General features: G+C 40.4%; 2 protein-coding genes across 4 annotated transcripts; one reads left to right on the top strand and one right to left on the bottom strand.

The window, feature by feature from the left end:
• Window positions 1-500: 500 nt before the first annotated feature.
• On the bottom strand, window positions 501-10,689 carry gmps (guanine monophosphate synthase). Of its 2 annotated transcripts, none has more exons than XM_061281367.1 (16): window positions 10,529-10,689; window positions 8,844-9,016; window positions 8,360-8,474; window positions 7,700-7,797; window positions 7,243-7,346; window positions 6,881-7,074; window positions 6,037-6,202; window positions 5,730-5,881; window positions 5,407-5,580; window positions 5,123-5,228; window positions 4,628-4,743; window positions 4,362-4,487; window positions 3,666-3,781; window positions 3,433-3,563; window positions 2,276-2,448; window positions 501-2,049 (listed from the first exon to the last, which is right to left on the bottom strand). In XM_061281367.1, exons 1-16 carry the CDS (start codon window positions 10,553-10,555, stop codon window positions 1,948-1,950), a joined length of 2,073 nt encoding a protein of 690 aa, XP_061137351.1. In that variant the 5' UTR covers window positions 10,556-10,689; the 3' UTR covers window positions 501-1,947. The 2 variants fall into 2 exon arrangements, with proteins under 2 accessions (XP_061137351.1, XP_061137350.1); XM_061281366.1 differs by lacking the exon at window positions 10,529-10,689 and adding an exon at window positions 10,280-10,396.
• A 2,951-nt stretch (window positions 10,690-13,640) lies between these two features.
• Window positions 13,641-18,474, top strand: slc33a1 (solute carrier family 33 member 1). Of its 2 annotated transcripts, XM_061281374.1 has the most exons (10): window positions 13,641-13,764; window positions 13,884-13,915; window positions 14,359-14,826; window positions 14,916-15,069; window positions 15,300-15,495; window positions 15,571-15,770; window positions 15,846-16,030; window positions 16,099-16,216; window positions 16,362-16,577; window positions 16,667-18,474. In XM_061281374.1, exons 3-10 carry the CDS (start codon window positions 14,402-14,404, stop codon window positions 16,838-16,840), a joined length of 1,668 nt encoding a protein of 555 aa, XP_061137358.1. In that variant the 5' UTR covers window positions 13,641-13,764; window positions 13,884-13,915; window positions 14,359-14,401; the 3' UTR covers window positions 16,841-18,474. The 2 variants fall into 2 exon arrangements, with proteins under 2 accessions (XP_061137358.1, XP_061137359.1); XM_061281375.1 differs by lacking the exon at window positions 13,884-13,915 and having other exon boundaries at window positions 13,656-13,764.
• The last annotated feature ends 205 nt before the right edge of the window (window positions 18,475-18,679 follow it).

Here is an 18,679-nt window from a genome sequence, read left to right as displayed (position 1 = left end):
GAAGAAAACCTATATTTAATAATTAAACGAAAATACATTGCATATTCAACATGTTTATCAGCCCGTTCCACTAGAGGGAGCCCATACATCACTTGTACCACACTGCGAGAATAACTGCTTCAATTTGTCCAGTATGTTAATGTGAATGGGTGCATGTCCATTCATACCAATTGAGAGTGTATTATTCTCTCCCAAAGTCACCAGGGATAGGCTTCAGCACATTTGGAACCTTAAAGAAGATGGATGATTAACGTGAATCAGCAAGAGCTTCCTTTTAGAATTTGTCATGCATTAAATATGTGCAACTGTATCTTTCCTTTAAGATGCTGTGCCAAAAAGGTGTGTCGGTGTCAGTTTAACCAAAAATACGAATACTAAGTCATCAAAAATCACACCGGGCTATAGAGAAAGGGACAGACAGATACCAATAGATAGCAATCAATCGAATGATGGATAGTTATATGGTGCCACATACTGGACAAAGGATGGTGCTGAAGTGAGACGTTTGAACATGGAGATCTTTATTAAAGCTCAGTTTTTGTATAAATTTCATTTGTTGTTGAAACTGCATGCAGTAGCTTGGTTTGAGGCACATTACCAAAAAAGAATGAGCAAGATGACATCAAAATATAGCCATGAGACATACAATTGCATAACTTAATGTGAATATTGCAATTTAATTCAACTACAAAATTAAGTTTAAGATATCAAGCTACTTTTCCCCCATGGAGGAATTTGACAAAAATACATCAGAAGGCGGATGAGAGACAGAAAGAAACACTTAATTGTGTCAAACCATTTGCATTAGGGTAACATTGCCATTAAAATTAGAGGCACAAACCGCTTGATCATGACTTTTTGTTCCAACTCAGTTAGACGGCAAGATTTAAGTAGCTGTCAATTCAGAATAGAAATTTAAAATGTAGCTGGAAACACACAAAGTGAAGCATTTGATATGGCCACACCTCCCATGACTGGGTTCTGTTGATAAAGCTTGAAGGCTTTACGTTCAAAAAGCAACAAATGTGCAAAGACGCACTCTTGTTCGACACAAGAGCAGCAAAAGACAACCGCAATCTATAAGTGATTAAGTATAATGAACTCTGTACTTATTGTTTAAAAAGCATACATAATGAAAAGCGTTATACTATATTCTGGAAATATCAGTCCAGAACTGGTCACATTAGAGAAAGGAAAACAAAACGAAAAAAACAGGCACATAAAGTTACCCACAAGTTTGGCCTCCTGCACAGCTTCACACTTGCTATGATAGTCAGGTTAACAGTTCTCCATAATGACCACCAGGAGGCACCAAGGACAACAGCATCTACTTTTGGCAAAAGAGAGCGGCTTACACAATGGTAATTGGTCACACAGGGTTGTCAGTTCAGATCCACTTCAGACAGGCAACCGTCCTCAGAGCACAGTATACAGGTAGGTGAAAATAAGTGGATGAACATATTCAGACCCATGACAGTTAGACAACTTTGAAACAATGCGGCAGGGCAGGTGGATGAACAAACCCTCTTTCCACTCTTCTCAAGACATTAGTTTTCGAAGTTCACCACGCGATGCACCTCAAGTCGACCGTCTTGAATGTTCACAGCATCCTGTCACTCCATTGTGATGACTGACTCACAACAGAGGGTAACCATTTTTTTTTTTAAACTAATTTTTTAACGTGGACGAAAAAAAAATCTATAATCAATCCCTGTCGCCAAAATTAAGACAAGGGCAAAAAAAACGCCAATCACAGCCTGGTCTGTTGTCCATGGGAATGTTGACGAAAATGGGGAGAAGGGGTGTACGGGGGAGATGAAAGGTCGGAACGAGTTCCCTGGCCTTCTCTGATGACTTCTGTGCTGCGTGTGTGTTTGCGTATACATGGATGTGTGTGTGTGTGTTTGTGTCTGTCTACTATCACTTTCATGTTTCTCTTTTTTTTTTTTATTCCCACTCTGTGGTGCCAGGTGGCTTGGAGGTCAAGTCATACATGACCCTAGAGATACCTGGGATCTTTCTGATCTCGTTGACCATCTTCAGCACCACCTGGGGAGGAAAAGACTGTGCTGTGAGATCAGATATGCATTTTAAATTGCCTGCACCAATACCATATTTTAAAAAATAAATTAACAACCGCTGAATAGCGCCCTCCAACTTTGAATTCCAGTCATACGGATGCGAGGATTGTTGTATGCAGGTGATGCTGCACCATGCGCGTTGAAATCACTGTTATTTATTACGACAATTTCCGGAACCTTGAACCTTGCCATACCTCCTCTGGGATTTGGTTCCCCGGCGTGGCAGGGATGCCAGTCATGAAGTCGCTGGTGATAAACGTGCGGACCACGACAGAGCGTCGGCAGGATGGCTGCTTTTGCAGTGGGTCACGATCAAAGTGCAGCGGGGTAAGGATGAGCGGCATCTGGCTGATCTTTCCCGAGTATCCTGGGAGGAGAAGTAGTAGTGGTTTTACAGTTTGTTTTCTTCTAGCTATGAGACATTCCCCTTGTGGATGCAAATATGCAGCAAGTCAAGTTAAGTGCCTTCTCAAAGGCAAACTTGTGTGTCTCCCCACACATTCTTTAGGTTGTACTGCACATGCTTTACTATTTAGAAAGGTTTGTGAGGCTGGGTGATTATGGAAAAAATAAATCACAATTATTTTGATTGATAATAAAATCAGTATTATGAAAAACAATTAATTGCTGATTTCCAAACTTTGCATTTATTCAACTACTGCAACCCCATGCCTGCTCATCCCTTCACCTTTGAACACTTTCTTTGTTAGGTACAAAACGATAAAACATCATGTGCAATTCAAGTCTCTTGCATTTTCATCCAATTTAGTTTGACTTTTATTAACTTGGGTCCCTGGCTGTCACGTTTTGTGCATTAACAAGTGAGGCTACAAAAAATTCCTTGCATTGTTGAAAATGCAGCTGTGAGTGTGACTTGAAAGAACAAAAAAAGTAAGTAAAAAATAAGTTTTGGGAAAAATAGCAATAAAAAAAATATTGAAAACAAGTTGCGATTGAGCTTTATTGATATAACTCATTTTCACAAATTAGAAAGAATTTATGCCTACAAGTACTGTATTAGCTTTCTTTATGTGTTGGTTAATTGAAGCAATATCACACCCGTAAATCCATGCTAATTTACCCTTAGAATGTCAATAGCATTTTACCTGGTCTTTACCAACTGCATTCATGGTGCTTTGGCAAATACAGGAACTTAAAATCATCCCGTCGTTCAACATATTGTTTTTCTTTTATTGGAATGTTTTTATGACCGTGAGAATCCAAAATTGTAATTGCGTATACATTTGGAATAATTTCCTAGCCCTAGTCTCTCGACTGACTCATTTCAAGTAGAGTGTGTAAAATGACATCTTTACTAGATTGAAACATTTATTCAAAGCACAACACTCACCAGACTCTCTGAGGATAGAATGAGCAACAAAGTCAGCCTGTCTGAGGGTGCCGAGAACGCCTGTGGTCAGGAAAGTGGGAGTGATGTCTATTGGTGGCTCCTTCACATGGGAACCGAATACAAAGACAACTCTGAAAGGGGGAGGGAGTATTGAAAACATGGTATAGGTATGGATTCTCCACTTATCACAGAATGCTAATCAAATACATCTATACAGTTACTTTGTGTGTTACCTATTGATGCTATGGCACATGCGAGGGATAAGTCTGGCCAGGAACATGAGAGATTCCCAGTGAGGTGATTCTTTGCTTGTGATGCCACACACATAACTGTAAGAGCGGCAATCTCCCTGTATGAGAAAATATCTTATTCAGTAAGGAAACAAGAACATACAAAACTAAAACCTGCCTCCACGCTCAAAATAAAGAAAAACAAAAAAAGCCCTCATCCCTTGACATCTGTAAACAAAGATGCATGAGGAGTTAAACTTTACAATGTTTGTCTACTGTCTCTACCAAACGTTTGAGGTTTAGGCTAAAATTAAAACTTAAGTGAGAAAACAAGAGGGAAATGGGGAAAAACACACCCCCAAAAAAAAGTCTCTTCTAAAAGCGGCAAACTTAAGAACTGATCTTTCACAAAAGCTAAAAGTCACTTTTAAGAACAGCATAATAAGGTTTTTGACTATCTTGTAACATTTGACAGTTTCCATTCCCTTCGATATACAAAATGTAAACCACACATCTCCAAGTCTTCCAGACGGAGGAAGGAGACCAAATATAGAAACATTAGAGGAACTTTGTGTCTGTGTGTGTGAGGGGCGTGGGTTATGTCTACTGAAATGCTAAATGCTAAACGAGATGATGAACAAGTTCAAATTCAACTGCAGAGCACCTGCCTGTGACCCAAAAAAATAATAAACTGATCACCTGGACGCCAACAGTTTTGATGGGCAGCAGGAAGGCATTGAGTGAATGAAGGCTGGTGATCTGCATGAGTTTCTCTTCCTCCTCGTCTGATATGCACGACTTGACTCTCTGTAGCAAGGTATGAGGCTGGAGATGAGAGAGAAAGAAGATCCCTGAAACCTATCATTGGGTTCAACAGCTTACACAAGATATGCCGTGTCTGAAGTTTTAATTCATGGTCTTGCTATTCTGTCGTGGTGGGAAATGTATTGGATTAAACTATTGACCTTTTTGACGCTAGCAGAAAAGTCTGTAACAATTTTGAGGATATTGTTGGTTTCAGCAAAGTCTTTGCAGATGTATGGCTCCTCTGCACAGATGACTCTGATAGAAAGGCCAGGACCTGTGTGTGAAGGAAAAAGAATGAGCTACAGTTGTGAATTGACTAAATCTAACATTGCAAATAAAGTTGAAGGAAAAAAAAAAAAGACATATCAGTAATTTTATGAATGGCTTGTTCATGCAAATACATCAGATTGTGGTAAAGTTAGGTCGTGGTGACATAAGGTGATTTTGGACGCAAGACAATAAACCTCCGGTAACATAGAAAGTCATAATTATTGTAAATATTTGCATGAAAACTCTTGGAGGCCATGAATATAAATCAAATAGGGGAAAAAAATCCATAATGCAATAGCAGTGTTTTATTGAAGACTGTTTAAAAAAAAAAAAAAAAAAAAAAACATCCAGTAGGTGTCTTTTGTGTCTGTTTATGTACTTGCCGGGGAAAGGGTGTCGCGAGACTATCTCCTCTGGTAGGCCCAATTCTCTCCCGAGGGCTCGAACCTCATCTTTATGGAAATCTTTCAACGGTTCGATTACTTTTCCCTGCAGGATCACAAACCAGAGCATTCAGCATGTTTAGGTTGGCAGTTAGATATTGGCAAAGTCTCCACTGTACTGACATCACTTTCTCCTTCCTAACTAACTATACGTACATAGGGAAAGGCTATTGCGCACACACATTAACAGAAATATTGCTACATAATTTCTGCCTTTGAAGTACCTCATCTCTGAGTTTGCGGATGAGCTCGGTGTCATTGTGGTGTGTTTTGATGACCTCTGCCTTCCCGCTGGCAAGATGAGAGGCACTTTCTATGAGATCAGGTCTCAGGGTGCCCTGGGCTAAGAGAACCTCTTCTGGTTTTAGATTCATCTCTCCTATCACCTCATTTGCCACCTGAAAAACAAAAACAATCCACAAAATGTCACCGAAGTATCAAACAAAAAGTAAAAGCAAGCTGGCATACATGCGATTGTGTAAATCAGGTTGGCAATCTCAAGATAGAAGTATGTATAAATGTAAAATATATTAACTTAAAGATGTACCTTGACGAAAGTATCCCCAATTATTTTTCTTTTCTCTTCAGGGTTGGTGGTCATATTCAGGGTTTTACTGATCCGTTTCCGAGGTGTTCTGTCCTCCTCTGAGATGGGAAGTGTTGTTGTCCCATTGTAGAAAGTGTGTGAGGCATTCACCACTGAAAGGTTGGCAAAGGTGGAAAATCAAAAATTTAATTTGGTTATGTAAAGATCACACAGCATTGATTAGACATTTGACACGAGGCTAAAAACAACAACACATTCCATCATTCCACCACACTCACCTTTTATTCCATCATTCCACCACACCCACCTTTAAGTTTGATGCCTAATTTGGTGAGGGCCTCCTCGACACTCTGGCTCTCTCTCTTCCTCATAAAGCCATTGTCAATGTGAACCGCAATCACTTGGTCCTGGTTCAAAGCTTTGTTGAGAAGGGCAGTGCACACAGTTGAGTCGACGCCACCGCTCAACAGCACCTAAGGCAATTATCGCAAACCAAATCACCAGAGTGAGAAAAAGTCTTGCCACCATCAAACACTACATCTCCTTCTTCAGTACAGTCTTTCTTAGCCTGTATTGAGACTGGGATTGTATTTTACATAACAAGATTGTCATGGCACACTACACCAACGAAATTCCACAAATATGAGATGTACCATGAATTACACGGCTATATGACTGGCGACAGTATCAAACTGAATATATTTTGTGCATGTTGATAAACATGATTTTAATGCAGGCAACTATCTTCTTATCTATCTACTATATCTACTATCAATCTTTTTTTTGCAAGCAATCACATTTTTTTAGGTTACCCAACTGCAGTCAAGAAACATGCCTTATAAGATCAAAGATGTACCAGTTAGACAAACATTAAAATGTACTTGAGTTTTGTGAAATATAACAAGCCCCCAAGGCACTGATGGTGCCATGATAGCGCACTCGTCTGACTTTAGTGCAGGCAACATGGGTTCACTTGCCACTAAACGAAAGACTTGCATATCTCCACACCCTCCTGGGAAGAAGCCTAGTTTATAAAGGCACTTAGGAAGTCGATAGGCACTTTTCAGACAGACCTGTTTCATTTGATTGTTTACTTGCCTTGACTGATGTGGTCACTACTTCCCTGTGTCTTGTTTCAATGTTATGCTCACCAACACTTTGGACGTGCCGACTTTTTCTCTGATGTCACTGATGCAGGCTTGCTGGCGGTTCTGGACAGTAAAGTTACTTGTGCATCCTGCAATCTCAAAGACGAAGTTGCGAAGCATCTCCATGCCACCCTCTGTCAGGTCAACCTCGGGGTGAAACTGAGTACCGTACAGCTTCTTCTGCTCATTAGAAATACCTAGTAACCAGTCAATATGGAGAGGCTATTAGTAAAAGCTGTCATAAAATATTTCATAAAGCACTGCAATTAATATTTGCCCTTTCTTTATTGTGGCATTTCCCTTGTCATTTAAAACGAAGAGCATTTGTATAAATGAAATCAAATCTGGTTGAAGTCAACATTCACCTGCAATGATGTTTCCTGATTGGGCCACCACTTTAAAGCCATCAGCGACTTTATCCACACTGTCTCCATGAGTCAGAAGAACCACCTCCTCCTTCTGAAGGCCTCTGATAACATACACACAGACAGGTACAGACTTAGTCTGTCACCTTTGCATGTCATTTAGCTACTGCTCAGTTCTGGAGGGATCCATTCGAGTGGGATAACAGGGCTACTGAAATTCTTCACTTTTTGCTTCACTCAGCTATTTCTTGTCCCTTTTTTTTTTTTATATATATATAAATAACAAATGGGTTTAATACACAAAACACGTTTTACCTATTTACATTATTACTGGGGCAATTATATATTTTTTATGTTAATTTGAACGTTAGGAATGTCAAAGCTTCCCCCTCTGTATTCAAAGGTTTGGACACCTCCTGCACCACTTACCGTCTTATAAATGGAAAAGAAGGAGTACCTGAACAGTGAGCAAGTGTTGTCCACTCCAATACTGAACACCCCATCTTCCCTCACACATTTCTTGTGAACTGTTCCGCCAAAAACTTTGTTCATCATCTGAAAATGAACCACAGATAATAATGTTAAAATACTTTGTTAGTTTGATGTGATAACTGCATGCTGTATGGAGAAATATGGTTTTGATTAGAGAGATGATGGTTTAAACCTCCAAGCTGCCTGGGAAAAGAGAGCTAATGATGCTTTTATCTTCCTCAGTTAGTTTCAATGTGCCCTTGAAGCAAAATGATGAAATCCCAGCTGGGCCATGAGAGTAGAACAGCAGCCAGGAAATTGTGGTAAAGTGAAAGCGACTCAGATACTCTGACTGAATACACAGAACACCTCCTTACTTGGATAAATAAATGCCTTAAGACAGTGATTCAATCTTTAAGAAATGCCTTTAAACAATTCTGTTCACTTTTTTATTTTTATAGCTATATTGAAAATATGATCTCATTTTGATTGAATCATTATTTATTTAGTGTTAATTTTAAGCTTCATTTCCCCATTATTAGTTGGAACTACTTGATGTTGGTAATGATGGTGATACTTGCAGAGCTAAGTGGTTTTTTTTTTAGAGACTACTTGCGGCTAAACATAGGATTTGTACTGCATGTACCTGCATTCCATAGCAAATCCCCAGGACAGGCTTTCCTATAGTGAATATTGCAGGGTCAAACCATGGTGCATCCTCTGCATACACAGAAGCAGGGCCCCCTGAAATGATGATTGCCCTACAAGAAAAGGGACATTGGCACACATAAGAGTGGCAGAACACTGAAACCCTAAAAGCAGATTGCCCGGGAAGTTGCACAATTCAAAATCTTACTAAAGTCACACAACAACTCAGTGTACACCCCGGCACCTATTGTTGGTTTATCAAACAAATATTCAACTCCTGGTGTGTGACTTACTTGGCTTTATAATGATATATCCCAAAAGCTAAAGTTAGTCTGTTGTGTAATTCTACTCAAACCATTGCCTGAACAATAAAGATTATAAGAGCAGTAGCAATTTGACCCAGTAAGAAACCAGTGACCTATTGATTAAAAAGAAAAAAAACAGTGTCCGTCAGACAGATACAAAATTCTTAATATATTTACCTGTAACCTTGTTCTCTAATCGCAAAGGCCGGTGTCTCCAATGGCAGGATCTCTGAGCGCACACACAGCTCACGCACACGTCTGTCAATGACTTTGCCATATTGGGCACCAGCATCCAGGATGGCCACAGCTCCCTCATGTGACCCATTCTGCTCCACGCTGCCAATCTGCAGCTGAGAGTCACAGTTACAAAGTCACATGTCTGCCTATGAAATATAAATCTTCATTATTGGTAACTCACTCCTTGACTTAACTCTGATCCATTTCTACCCTCTATGCATACCAGAGTAATTTGACTATGGTAAGCTTGTCCTTATCAATGGCATGTGACTGACAAGGTCTTAATAAACATGGTGAAACAAGCAATCGAGATAATCACGAGAAAGAGGATGTCACTTAGACAATTATGCATTTATTGAATACTTTGGTCACGATTTGAAAATATTTCAACACGTTGCCCCACAGTGTTTCATATTATTTCAAGTTAAAGATTCACCAAATAAATTCACAGTAAAATTGCTGTAAAAATACCGTATTTAGCAGTTGGTCTTGCTTGCATGCAGTTTAAATCTCAGAACCACTTTCAACCACCATAACAGCATAATTCTGACCACGTAAACAAATGCTTATTGCTTATGGGTCCCAATATTTACTCAACACAGGTTAGGGGGTTATATTTTTATAGTGCAACATGCAAATTAAAAAAAAAAAAAAGTTCATAAGTCTCAATGTTTATGACAATTTCATAAAACACAGTTTTGCCAGATAACTCCTGATGAGATGCACGGGTCGATTAATCTTAAAATACTCACGCATTTACCTGTATAAATAAAGTCTGACATGCAATTCGATTATGAAAAATGAATAGGTAGGCAACATAAACCCACGTGGTTTATACTACGCTCGGTTCCCTCACCTCAGTGAAGTGCCCCTCAAAACACTACCACTGTCAAAACCGTAAAAGGATAGTACACTTGTAGGGGGGATACATAGATTATTAATAATATTGTGGCACTGAAGAGGTATTTACCTCTCTCAAGCCCGCAAACGATGTTAGCAAACTGTCAAGATTTGACGTTATTATTGCTCCAAGTTTGTGACAGCGAGTGCTCCAACGACATAAATTAGCTAGCCAAACGTTAAGTTTCACCATCGATTGACGGGTAGCAATGCTTTCTCGTGAGCAATCAAAAGTAAACATACCATTTTATCAATCTAGCTGCTCAAGGTAACAAATTATGACAGTGCCCCATCCTAGTGGACAGTCCAAATAAACAGTAACGAGCATAGCATGTTAGCACGTACTAGAAGGAGCTGAGCTACGTTAGCGGAGCTATGCTAAACCCACGCGGTATCTTCAGCTGGTGAGGGTCCAGCCTTACACCAAACTAGAGATATTAGAGGACAACGTTGTCGAATATTCATTTGTGCTTAACCTTAGTTAAATGACGACCTTCGGCATTAGCGACTGGGAGCGACATGTTCACGTAAAGCGGCAACAGGCACGGGGCGCCCGTGCACATTCCTTCCCCCGGTGGTCAATGTTAACAAACACGCTCTAACAACTTTCCACGCAAATCAACGCAGGCTGTAGTGAAAGATGAAAGAGATGGCAGCGTGAAAGCAAGCACACGAGAGCAAGTTATGTCATAGCAGCGACGGCTGCTGATACCGGTTCCACCGACCTTGCTGTCGCCGTTGCACATAGCCATGGAGGACTGCTGTGTGGTGGAATGAGCGCTCCTCTTTCGCCTTGATGTACGCGGTCGGTAGGAGCGAGCGAGCGAGAGAGAGAGCGAAAGAGAGAGAGCGAGAGAGAGCGCGAGAGAGAGAGAGAGAGAGCGAGAGAGAGCGAGACTGACTGACGAGCAAAACACGGACTTCTTACTATCAAATGGACTCAGCGTCTCTCCTCCTCCTCTTTACTTCTGAAGACTCATTTAATTGCGGACAACAGTTGTCATGCAGCAGTAGCCTCCTAGCTCACCAGTAACACATAAATGCCAGATGTGCCTATGTTCGTATATTGTGCAGAAATGTCCGACAGTCGTGCAAGTATGGGCAACTCAAATGCAAATTTTTCCTCAGTGCTCCTGGAAGCCACATCGGACCATGCATGCTCCAACCTGGGAAAAAATGCACTCATGTCATAAAAAGAATGTTTGTTTTTTTCCCAGTGAAAAGGGCCATCTTGCATAGAAATTACCATTCAAGGACGGCACAAAACTGCTGGACAAGAAAATGACATCAAGAGAAAGAACTCTTTTTTTTTTTCCCCCGAAAAAAATCAATGAACTTCAAATAATATGTCAAAGTACTGTTTTCCCTGCATATTCTCAAGGGAGGAAAATTGGCCTACTCTTGTTTAAGGCAGTTTAAGTCTTAAACTAAGACCCAGCAAATAACATATGTCTGCCATCTAGTGGTATTAGTGATATTACAATTTAAAACAACAGTCAACAGTCATATTTGCAGTTCAGAACCCACAGATTCGCATTTTCAGTTTTTCTTTCCCTTTGTTTAACACCGGTTATCAGTAGTTTTTTAGCATTTAAAAGTTTCCTCTTAAGTCAGCTGTGATAAACTCCACCTCATCTGTGACCCTAATGAGTATAAGCGGTATTGAAAATTGATGGATGTAATCGGTGTCTCATGTAGTAATGAGAGTTTTCATAGTCGGAATAGCTTTCAGGAGGATGCAATGACCACTTCAAACTACAACCACAATAAAGATATGGTTCAATCAATACCTCTCAGTGTGTCAGGCCAAATGGAGCATTATCATCTTGGCAAAGGCATGATTGTGCTTCGCAAAATATTGGTTGACGGTGGTTGTCATCCAAGATTTGACGCGACACGGTTCTTCTGTTTATTTGCTGTCATTAGTCAAATAACTCTTTAATTGTAGTAATCAAAGACGTCTCACCAAAATAATCACATGCTCCTGCAGATGGAATTAGAAGTTATTTCAACACCTACGGAGCTAAATTTAACACTTCAAAAGTGTTTTTATTGGTCCACACTAAATCTAGTCAAAACAACACTTAAAAGTTTGATTTATGTGGGAGTTAAAACAACTCTGACGATAGTTGAAATTTAACACTAGTCAACAACTGGTCTGTGTTGATTTTACACTACACTAGTATGTAGCATTAAATTACTACACCATTTTGGGTTATACTTAGCAGTCAAAACGAGTTGCTAAATATTTAACTCATATAAAGAGTCAAAAAAATACTGTACAGTCAATTTAACACCCTACTTCTCATTTGTGGTAAGTAAAATAATGTATTTTATATTTCCACAGCACAACAATGCATTGACTTGACAATAGGACATCCCATCAACGAGTCAACGATGTTTTTCTGCTAGGTTTGAGTAATGTAAGAGCATTTAAGACAGGCACATGTGAAATATGTCAAGACTCGACTGGAAAATAATGTCCGAGTGTTTACTCAGTTAAAAAAAACATATTTGTTCAAAAGGGTCAGAAGGATTCGACAGTCGACATGCATTCAAACTAACAAGTGACTGTAAGTGAAGGGCAACAACAACAGACACACGGTCACGTGGTTATGATCCATCCAGCCTGTCCTGTCCTCATCACATGCTGATCTTCAAACATGCCTGCATCCTGTCACATGCCATCTGGGGTGATAAGCAGCTTCACATGCGCTTATAGCAACCGCAAAGCAAAGCGTGCTGCCATTCATTACCTTTGACTGGAGCACGATGTCATGGCCTTTCAAATGGCAGAGAACGTTTCTGCTTAGAAATAAACCTATGATGATTTTATTGTGGACAAGTACAAAATTCCCAGAGTTGTAAAAGAACATGTGCAGTCACAATTCACTCAGAATTTCTTCTGTCTTAAAATCTGTCTGTCTTGCAAAGTCTGTTATTGTTTTTGTGAGCAGAACACAAGTCACAGTTTTACATGGTTCAAAAATTCAAATTCAAATTTTGTGTTTTTGTATCAGTAGTTGTCATCTCAACTTGGGCCAACACTGTGTCTCATTCTTCAACTTTGATTCAATTGTGTTGTCTTTCTCATGGACTCAAATCACTTTAAAATAGGTTTTACTTGAGCTGACCTTAACACTGGGACTAGTTTGGTTGAATAACTGAATAACCTTTTTACACCCAATAGTAAAAAAACCGAATCCATGGCAGCACCACTAAATCATTATGCTATGTACATTGGATTGGGCTCTAATCTTGTATTTCTATTTACTCAGAAATAGAAATACCATTGTTCTTCAGCATCCGTGCCATGAATGCTTCTTTATGTTGACAAACAACCATTCAAACTCACAACTATGGACAATTTAGTAAAAGCTGTCAATGAACCTAAAATGCATGTTTTGGGATGTTGAGGGAATCGGGGTACTCGTAGCCCAGTCAGAAATACGTGGAGGCCCAGGTATGCCCCTCCAGCATTTTATATTCTACAGCAGGGGTGTCAAACTCATTTTTTTCGCAGGCCGCATTGTAGTCATAGCTTCTTTCGGAGGGCCATTATGACTGCCAACCCAAATAAATGTATGATCACCTCATATTATATATTTTTAGTTGATTTTGTAACAACTATGTAGTCAAAGTATTAATCCTTTACGCTTTAACGTTTGTTGACATCACAATCGCAATAATTTGGCCCGCCCTGAACGTAACAATTGCCAAAAGAAACAAATGCAAGCGAACAACGACGTTGATCTTGATTTATCTCTACAAAGTGCGCTTCAGCATCACTACAGTACTACAATCGGAACAGGCAGTCACAAAAACGGAACAAATTAGCTCAAGTTTTGACACGTCAGCTGTAGTGAATCGGACACATTTGAACGTTGCGCGCAAGTATACTTCCTGGTGCATCTGACACCAGTGTTGATATTTTACCTTTGTGAATCGTCAAAGGCCTACGGTAAGCTCTTTAAGTGTTTCGTGTGTAGCCTGCTTTTGTTTTGTCACATTTACGCCGCCCAACAAATTTCACAAATGTATGTGTAATTTGGCTTTTCGTGTGCTTTTCTTTATGTTCAGCATGTCGCTTATTCCGCTGCCATTGCAATCAGGTATGCATGCTATCAAATAATTTACATTTCCCTTTTTCTACCCCCCCGTACCCCCGTTCCCCCACCTCCCTGGTTAAAGTTGTATTTTTGGAATTTACTCTACAGAAAATGTAATGCATCAGTTTGATTAAACCATCTTTAGCCTACCTTACTTTTTTTTTTTATGTCGTAATACAAAGTCAAAAGTGCCTTATGCAATTGTTAAAGGTTGACGTTACATAAAACTGGACGATGTCCAATTTGAAAACACAACTTGGCCAGATGCTTCCATGCACATTAAAAAAAAAGTGTATTCACACAATATTATGACCAACAGAATACCACTTTAAGCTCACTGCCCATTCATCAACCATATTTGCCCCAGAGCGAGACAACTTGCTTTGCTGTCTTTTTTTGTTTTGTTTTAAGTCAAATAAAGTGATTTTGTTAAAACTGTATTTCAGATTTGCTGATTGCACTGCACTCTTCAATGACTCCGGTGTTACCATGGAGAACCATAATCACGATCTAATTACATATAAGAATGGTCGGCAGAGAAAGCAAGTTGGTGCTTCCCTCCACCATTCTCTAAGCTTGAAGGACGGTGTCATGACACCGATGAGCATCTCTGAGACAGAAATAGACGGGGTAACAGACAACCTCATCGCAGGGTCAGACTCCGAGGAGAAGATGCATCCCAAAGTGCGTCGAGGTATTCGGACCGAGTTGTGGAACGTGCTGCTTCTTCTCTTCCTCTATGTTCTGCAAGGGATTCCCCTTGGACTGGCTGGGAGCATTCCGCTGATTTTACAGAGTAAGAATGTCAGCTACAGGAACCAAGCTGTCTTTAGCTTTGTTTTTTGGCCATTCAGTCTCAAGCTTTTATGGGCACCGCTGGTGGATGCTCTCTACTTCACCAAGTTTGGTAGAAGGTAATAAAACATTTCATGGATATGTAAAATGCACTGTAAATTTGGTTTATGAAAGTTGAGCCTCTATAGTGATGCCCATGTCACTGCAGAAAATCGTGGCTGGTACCCACGCAGTACCTACTGGGCCTCTTCATGCTCTACCTTTCTCTACGAGTTGACTCACTGCTGCAGAGCAAGGGAGGCCCGAATGTGGTCGCGCTGACAACGGTCTTCTTTATGCTCGCATTTCTGGCAGCCACGCAGGTAGCTATCCATAAACGTCATGCTATGCCGACATATTCAAATTCTATTGTTAAAAGTGTCACTACCAGATTAGTGAGACAAAATACTGAAAGAATACCATCTTTGAATCATGGAGATGGATTTTTAAACTTTCTAAGAATTAAATGAAGTTGGAAAGAAAAACAAAAAAAGTATGTTTTTTTTTTAAGATGCAGTCATTTTTTCTTACACTGTTCTCCTGTCTTTGTCAGGACATTGCTGTCGATGGCTGGGCGCTAACAATGCTATCGCGAGAGAACGTCGGCTATGCATCCACGTGTAACTCGGTGGGCCAGACCGCTGGCTACTTTCTGGGTAACGTGCTCTTTTTGGCGCTGGAGTCTGCCGATTTCTGCAACAAATACCTCAGAACGGAGCCCAAGGAGATTGGAATTGTCACCTTGGCAGGTAACTTGCTTAGCATGTCGTTCAATGCCACACTGGTGTCATTTTCAACATCTAATGTTTGCTGTTTGGCTGCAGACTTCCTGTTTTTCTGGGGAGTGGTGTTCCTGCTTTCCACAACGCTGGTGGCCATCTTGAAAAGTGAGAACGAGCCTAGCAAAGACAGGGGGAAAGATCCCGAGGAGACGCAGGGGGTTTTGCAAACCTACAAGTTGCTCTTCACTATCGTCAAAATGCCGGCCGTCTTCACCTTCTGTTTGCTGCTGCTCACTGCCAAAGTAAGCCCTCTTGTGGAGGAATTTGCCTTAACAAGAGTGCCACAGAGGCTAACCACCATTTTGGATTCGTGACAGATCGGCTTCTCTGCAGCTGATGCGGTGACCGGTCTGAAGTTGGTGGAGGCCGGCGTTCCGAAGGCGCAATTGGCTTTGCTGGCCGTGCCTATGGTGCCTCTGCAGATCCTTCTACCGGTGTTGATCAGTAAATACACAGCAGGGCCCAGACCGTTGGATGTCTTCTACAAAGCCTTCCCTTTTAGGTTGTAACACAGATCCAAATGCACTGTTCTGTAGGTTGCTCATTTTATTAAGGGCTATATTGTGGCAGGTTAATGGTTGGCCTGGGGTTTGCTCTGCTTGTTGCGTGGACACCGAGTGTGCGGCAAGAAGAAGGCTTCCCCGTTTACTACTACGTTGTTGTACTGCTCAGCTATGCGGTGCACCAGGTGAGCAGTCAAGCAGTCTAAATTAGTTTGAAATATATTATAAAATCGTTTCAATTAAGTTATTAGTAGTTTGCAGTAACCAAATTATAGTCATTTTTATTTAAAATTGTCTTGTGAGGTACTAACCAAAGGTTCCTGCCTACAGTTGGCTTTATACAGCATGTATGTCGCCGGTATGGCCTTCCACGCCAAAGTGAGTGACCCACTCATAGGGGGAACCTACATGACATTGCTGAACACAGTCACTAACCTGGGAGGAAACTGGCCCTCCACCCTTGCACTTTGGTTGGTGGATCCGCTCACAAGCAAGGAGTGTCGGGGCGCTGTCAACCAAACTTGTGTCTCGCCGGAGGCAGCAGGGGTAAGTGTGTCTTCGGCCGTCTTATCTGACGCAGTTGTTCTGCGAGTGCACTGAATGTATTGAATGCAGCACGGACTCTTGTTTTCCAGCTGTGCGTCAAGGAAGGTGGCGCCTGCGTCACAACGCTAGACGGTTACTATGTGGAGTCAGTGGTATGCATGCTGATCGGCTTTGCCTGGTGGGTGTGGTTAGGGCCCAAGTTGAAGAGGCTGCAGGATCACAGTCCAGCTGCGTGGAGATGCAGAGTTGCAGTTGATGACTAAATTAATCCTATTTCTTTTTTTTTTTTTCTTCTTCTCGTGCAAATCAACATCTGAATGCTGGACCCTTTAATTTTGCTATCTTTTTGCATCGGGCCTTTTGTTTCTTTGCTGAGGAGTGACCAAATCAGCTGGCTCGAACACTTATACAAATAAGGATCCACTACCATATGCATCCTAAGGAAAGAATGTTCACAGTCCCACCCAAAAACTATGCAACATACCTGACGGACCACCTTCTGGTTTTCTTTATTAACTGATGGGAAAGAAACAGCAATTTTAAGTGAATCACATAGTACTTTGTGTGGTTTGGTGGGAAGTTGTTGAAAAAAATATATATATGTATATCATGCTTTTTTAGGGAAGTTTATTTTACTAAAACGGACCAAGAACAGCAGAGCTTGGAACTTTTTGGCAGTTGAATTTTTTTTGGGTGCATTACTGCAGTTGGAAAAAAAGGTGGCTGTAATACACAAAGTATTCCGCCAAAAGAAAGCTAACACCATTAGGGACAAGGATTTTGTGATGCATTCTGAGCTCCTATGTAATATATACACATCACACCCGAACAGTCAGCAACAATGAAACTATGAAGGAAAAAGTGGCACTTAGTGACTGACAACAGTCTGAAAAAATATGGTAGCACAATGTTTTCACTGGAAATTTAGTACACTTGCACAAGCCATAACACTTTTTACTTTACATTTTTTTTTGTAAATGACAACCCCCCCCCCCCCATCTTTTACTCTTTTACTTTACTGTTACAGGTCTGTAATCCCCAACCAGGTGGGATTAGACCTCAGGAGTGTCATTTCTATTTATATTTTTTATCAATGTTCTGGATGCTGGCGTACATAACCCTGCAAATTCTAATGGACGGTTTCGGTGTTTGAATTTGATAAGCTCAATTTTAAGGCTTTATGTGTAGTATTTCTTCACTTGGATCTGATTTGTTATGTGATAACATGTGAAGTGTGCCTTTTCAACTGGAAAAATTCAACATGGTCTACTCAAGATAACCATTGTTTTAAATTTTTCTTTGTGTTGCATGCATACTTGAAACCCACTTTCTGCCAAGAACTAATGCATCTGCCTGTTAGAAGTTAAAAAATGAGTACAGCTTTACACCTGTAGAACATCAGCATTACAACTGAAAAGTCAAAAGCTACTAAAGATGTATGAATTGTGACAATGACCCACTGATTTGTTTCTGAGACCAAGCATACAAGATTTTGTTTGTAGATTCCCACTATTTATATTTCTTCCTATCTCAAAGTACCACTTTGCCTTGGGGTTGTATGTTGACATGTTCTGAATACTTTTTAACTTTTTTTGTTGACAATAGTTTGGCTGAATTTCTTACATGATCATTGAATCGGTTATGCCCATCCCACAAAGCCTGGCAAGCTTTGCATTAAATCTAGTGACTGAAAATACTCATTCTAAGATGCCTTTTGAGAATACATATGGTATTTTGAATTGTTTTTTTGGTTGGTTTAATTGGTCACAAGAAAGATGTCTTGTGTTAAAATCTAGAAATCAAATTATGATGGAAACAGGGTTGGACAGTTGTGTAAATTTTTATCTTGAGGCTGATATGAGAAGTGACTTGAAATACATCCAGTCATTAACCTTGACTTGTGGCTGTGAAGTGGTGTCACACACAAAAAACACAAAAACAAAACACATTTTTCTATTTTATTATAATTTCCCTTGCTTAACCAGGAATTTTCAAATATCCTCCCAAACAAGTAAGCTTGGAGGTAGCGAATAAGCCCAAACTTACGAGAGCATTCAAACTGGAAAAAGTGCCCAGATGTCACTGGGCGCAGTGACAGTGGG

The sequence above is a fragment of the Syngnathus typhle genome, linkage group LG6 (assembly GCF_033458585.1).
Source record: "Syngnathus typhle isolate RoL2023-S1 ecotype Sweden linkage group LG6, RoL_Styp_1.0, whole genome shotgun sequence".
Classification (NCBI taxonomy): domain Eukaryota; kingdom Metazoa; phylum Chordata; class Actinopteri; order Syngnathiformes; family Syngnathidae; genus Syngnathus; species Syngnathus typhle.
This window is presented reverse-complemented; position numbering and strand designations above follow the sequence as displayed.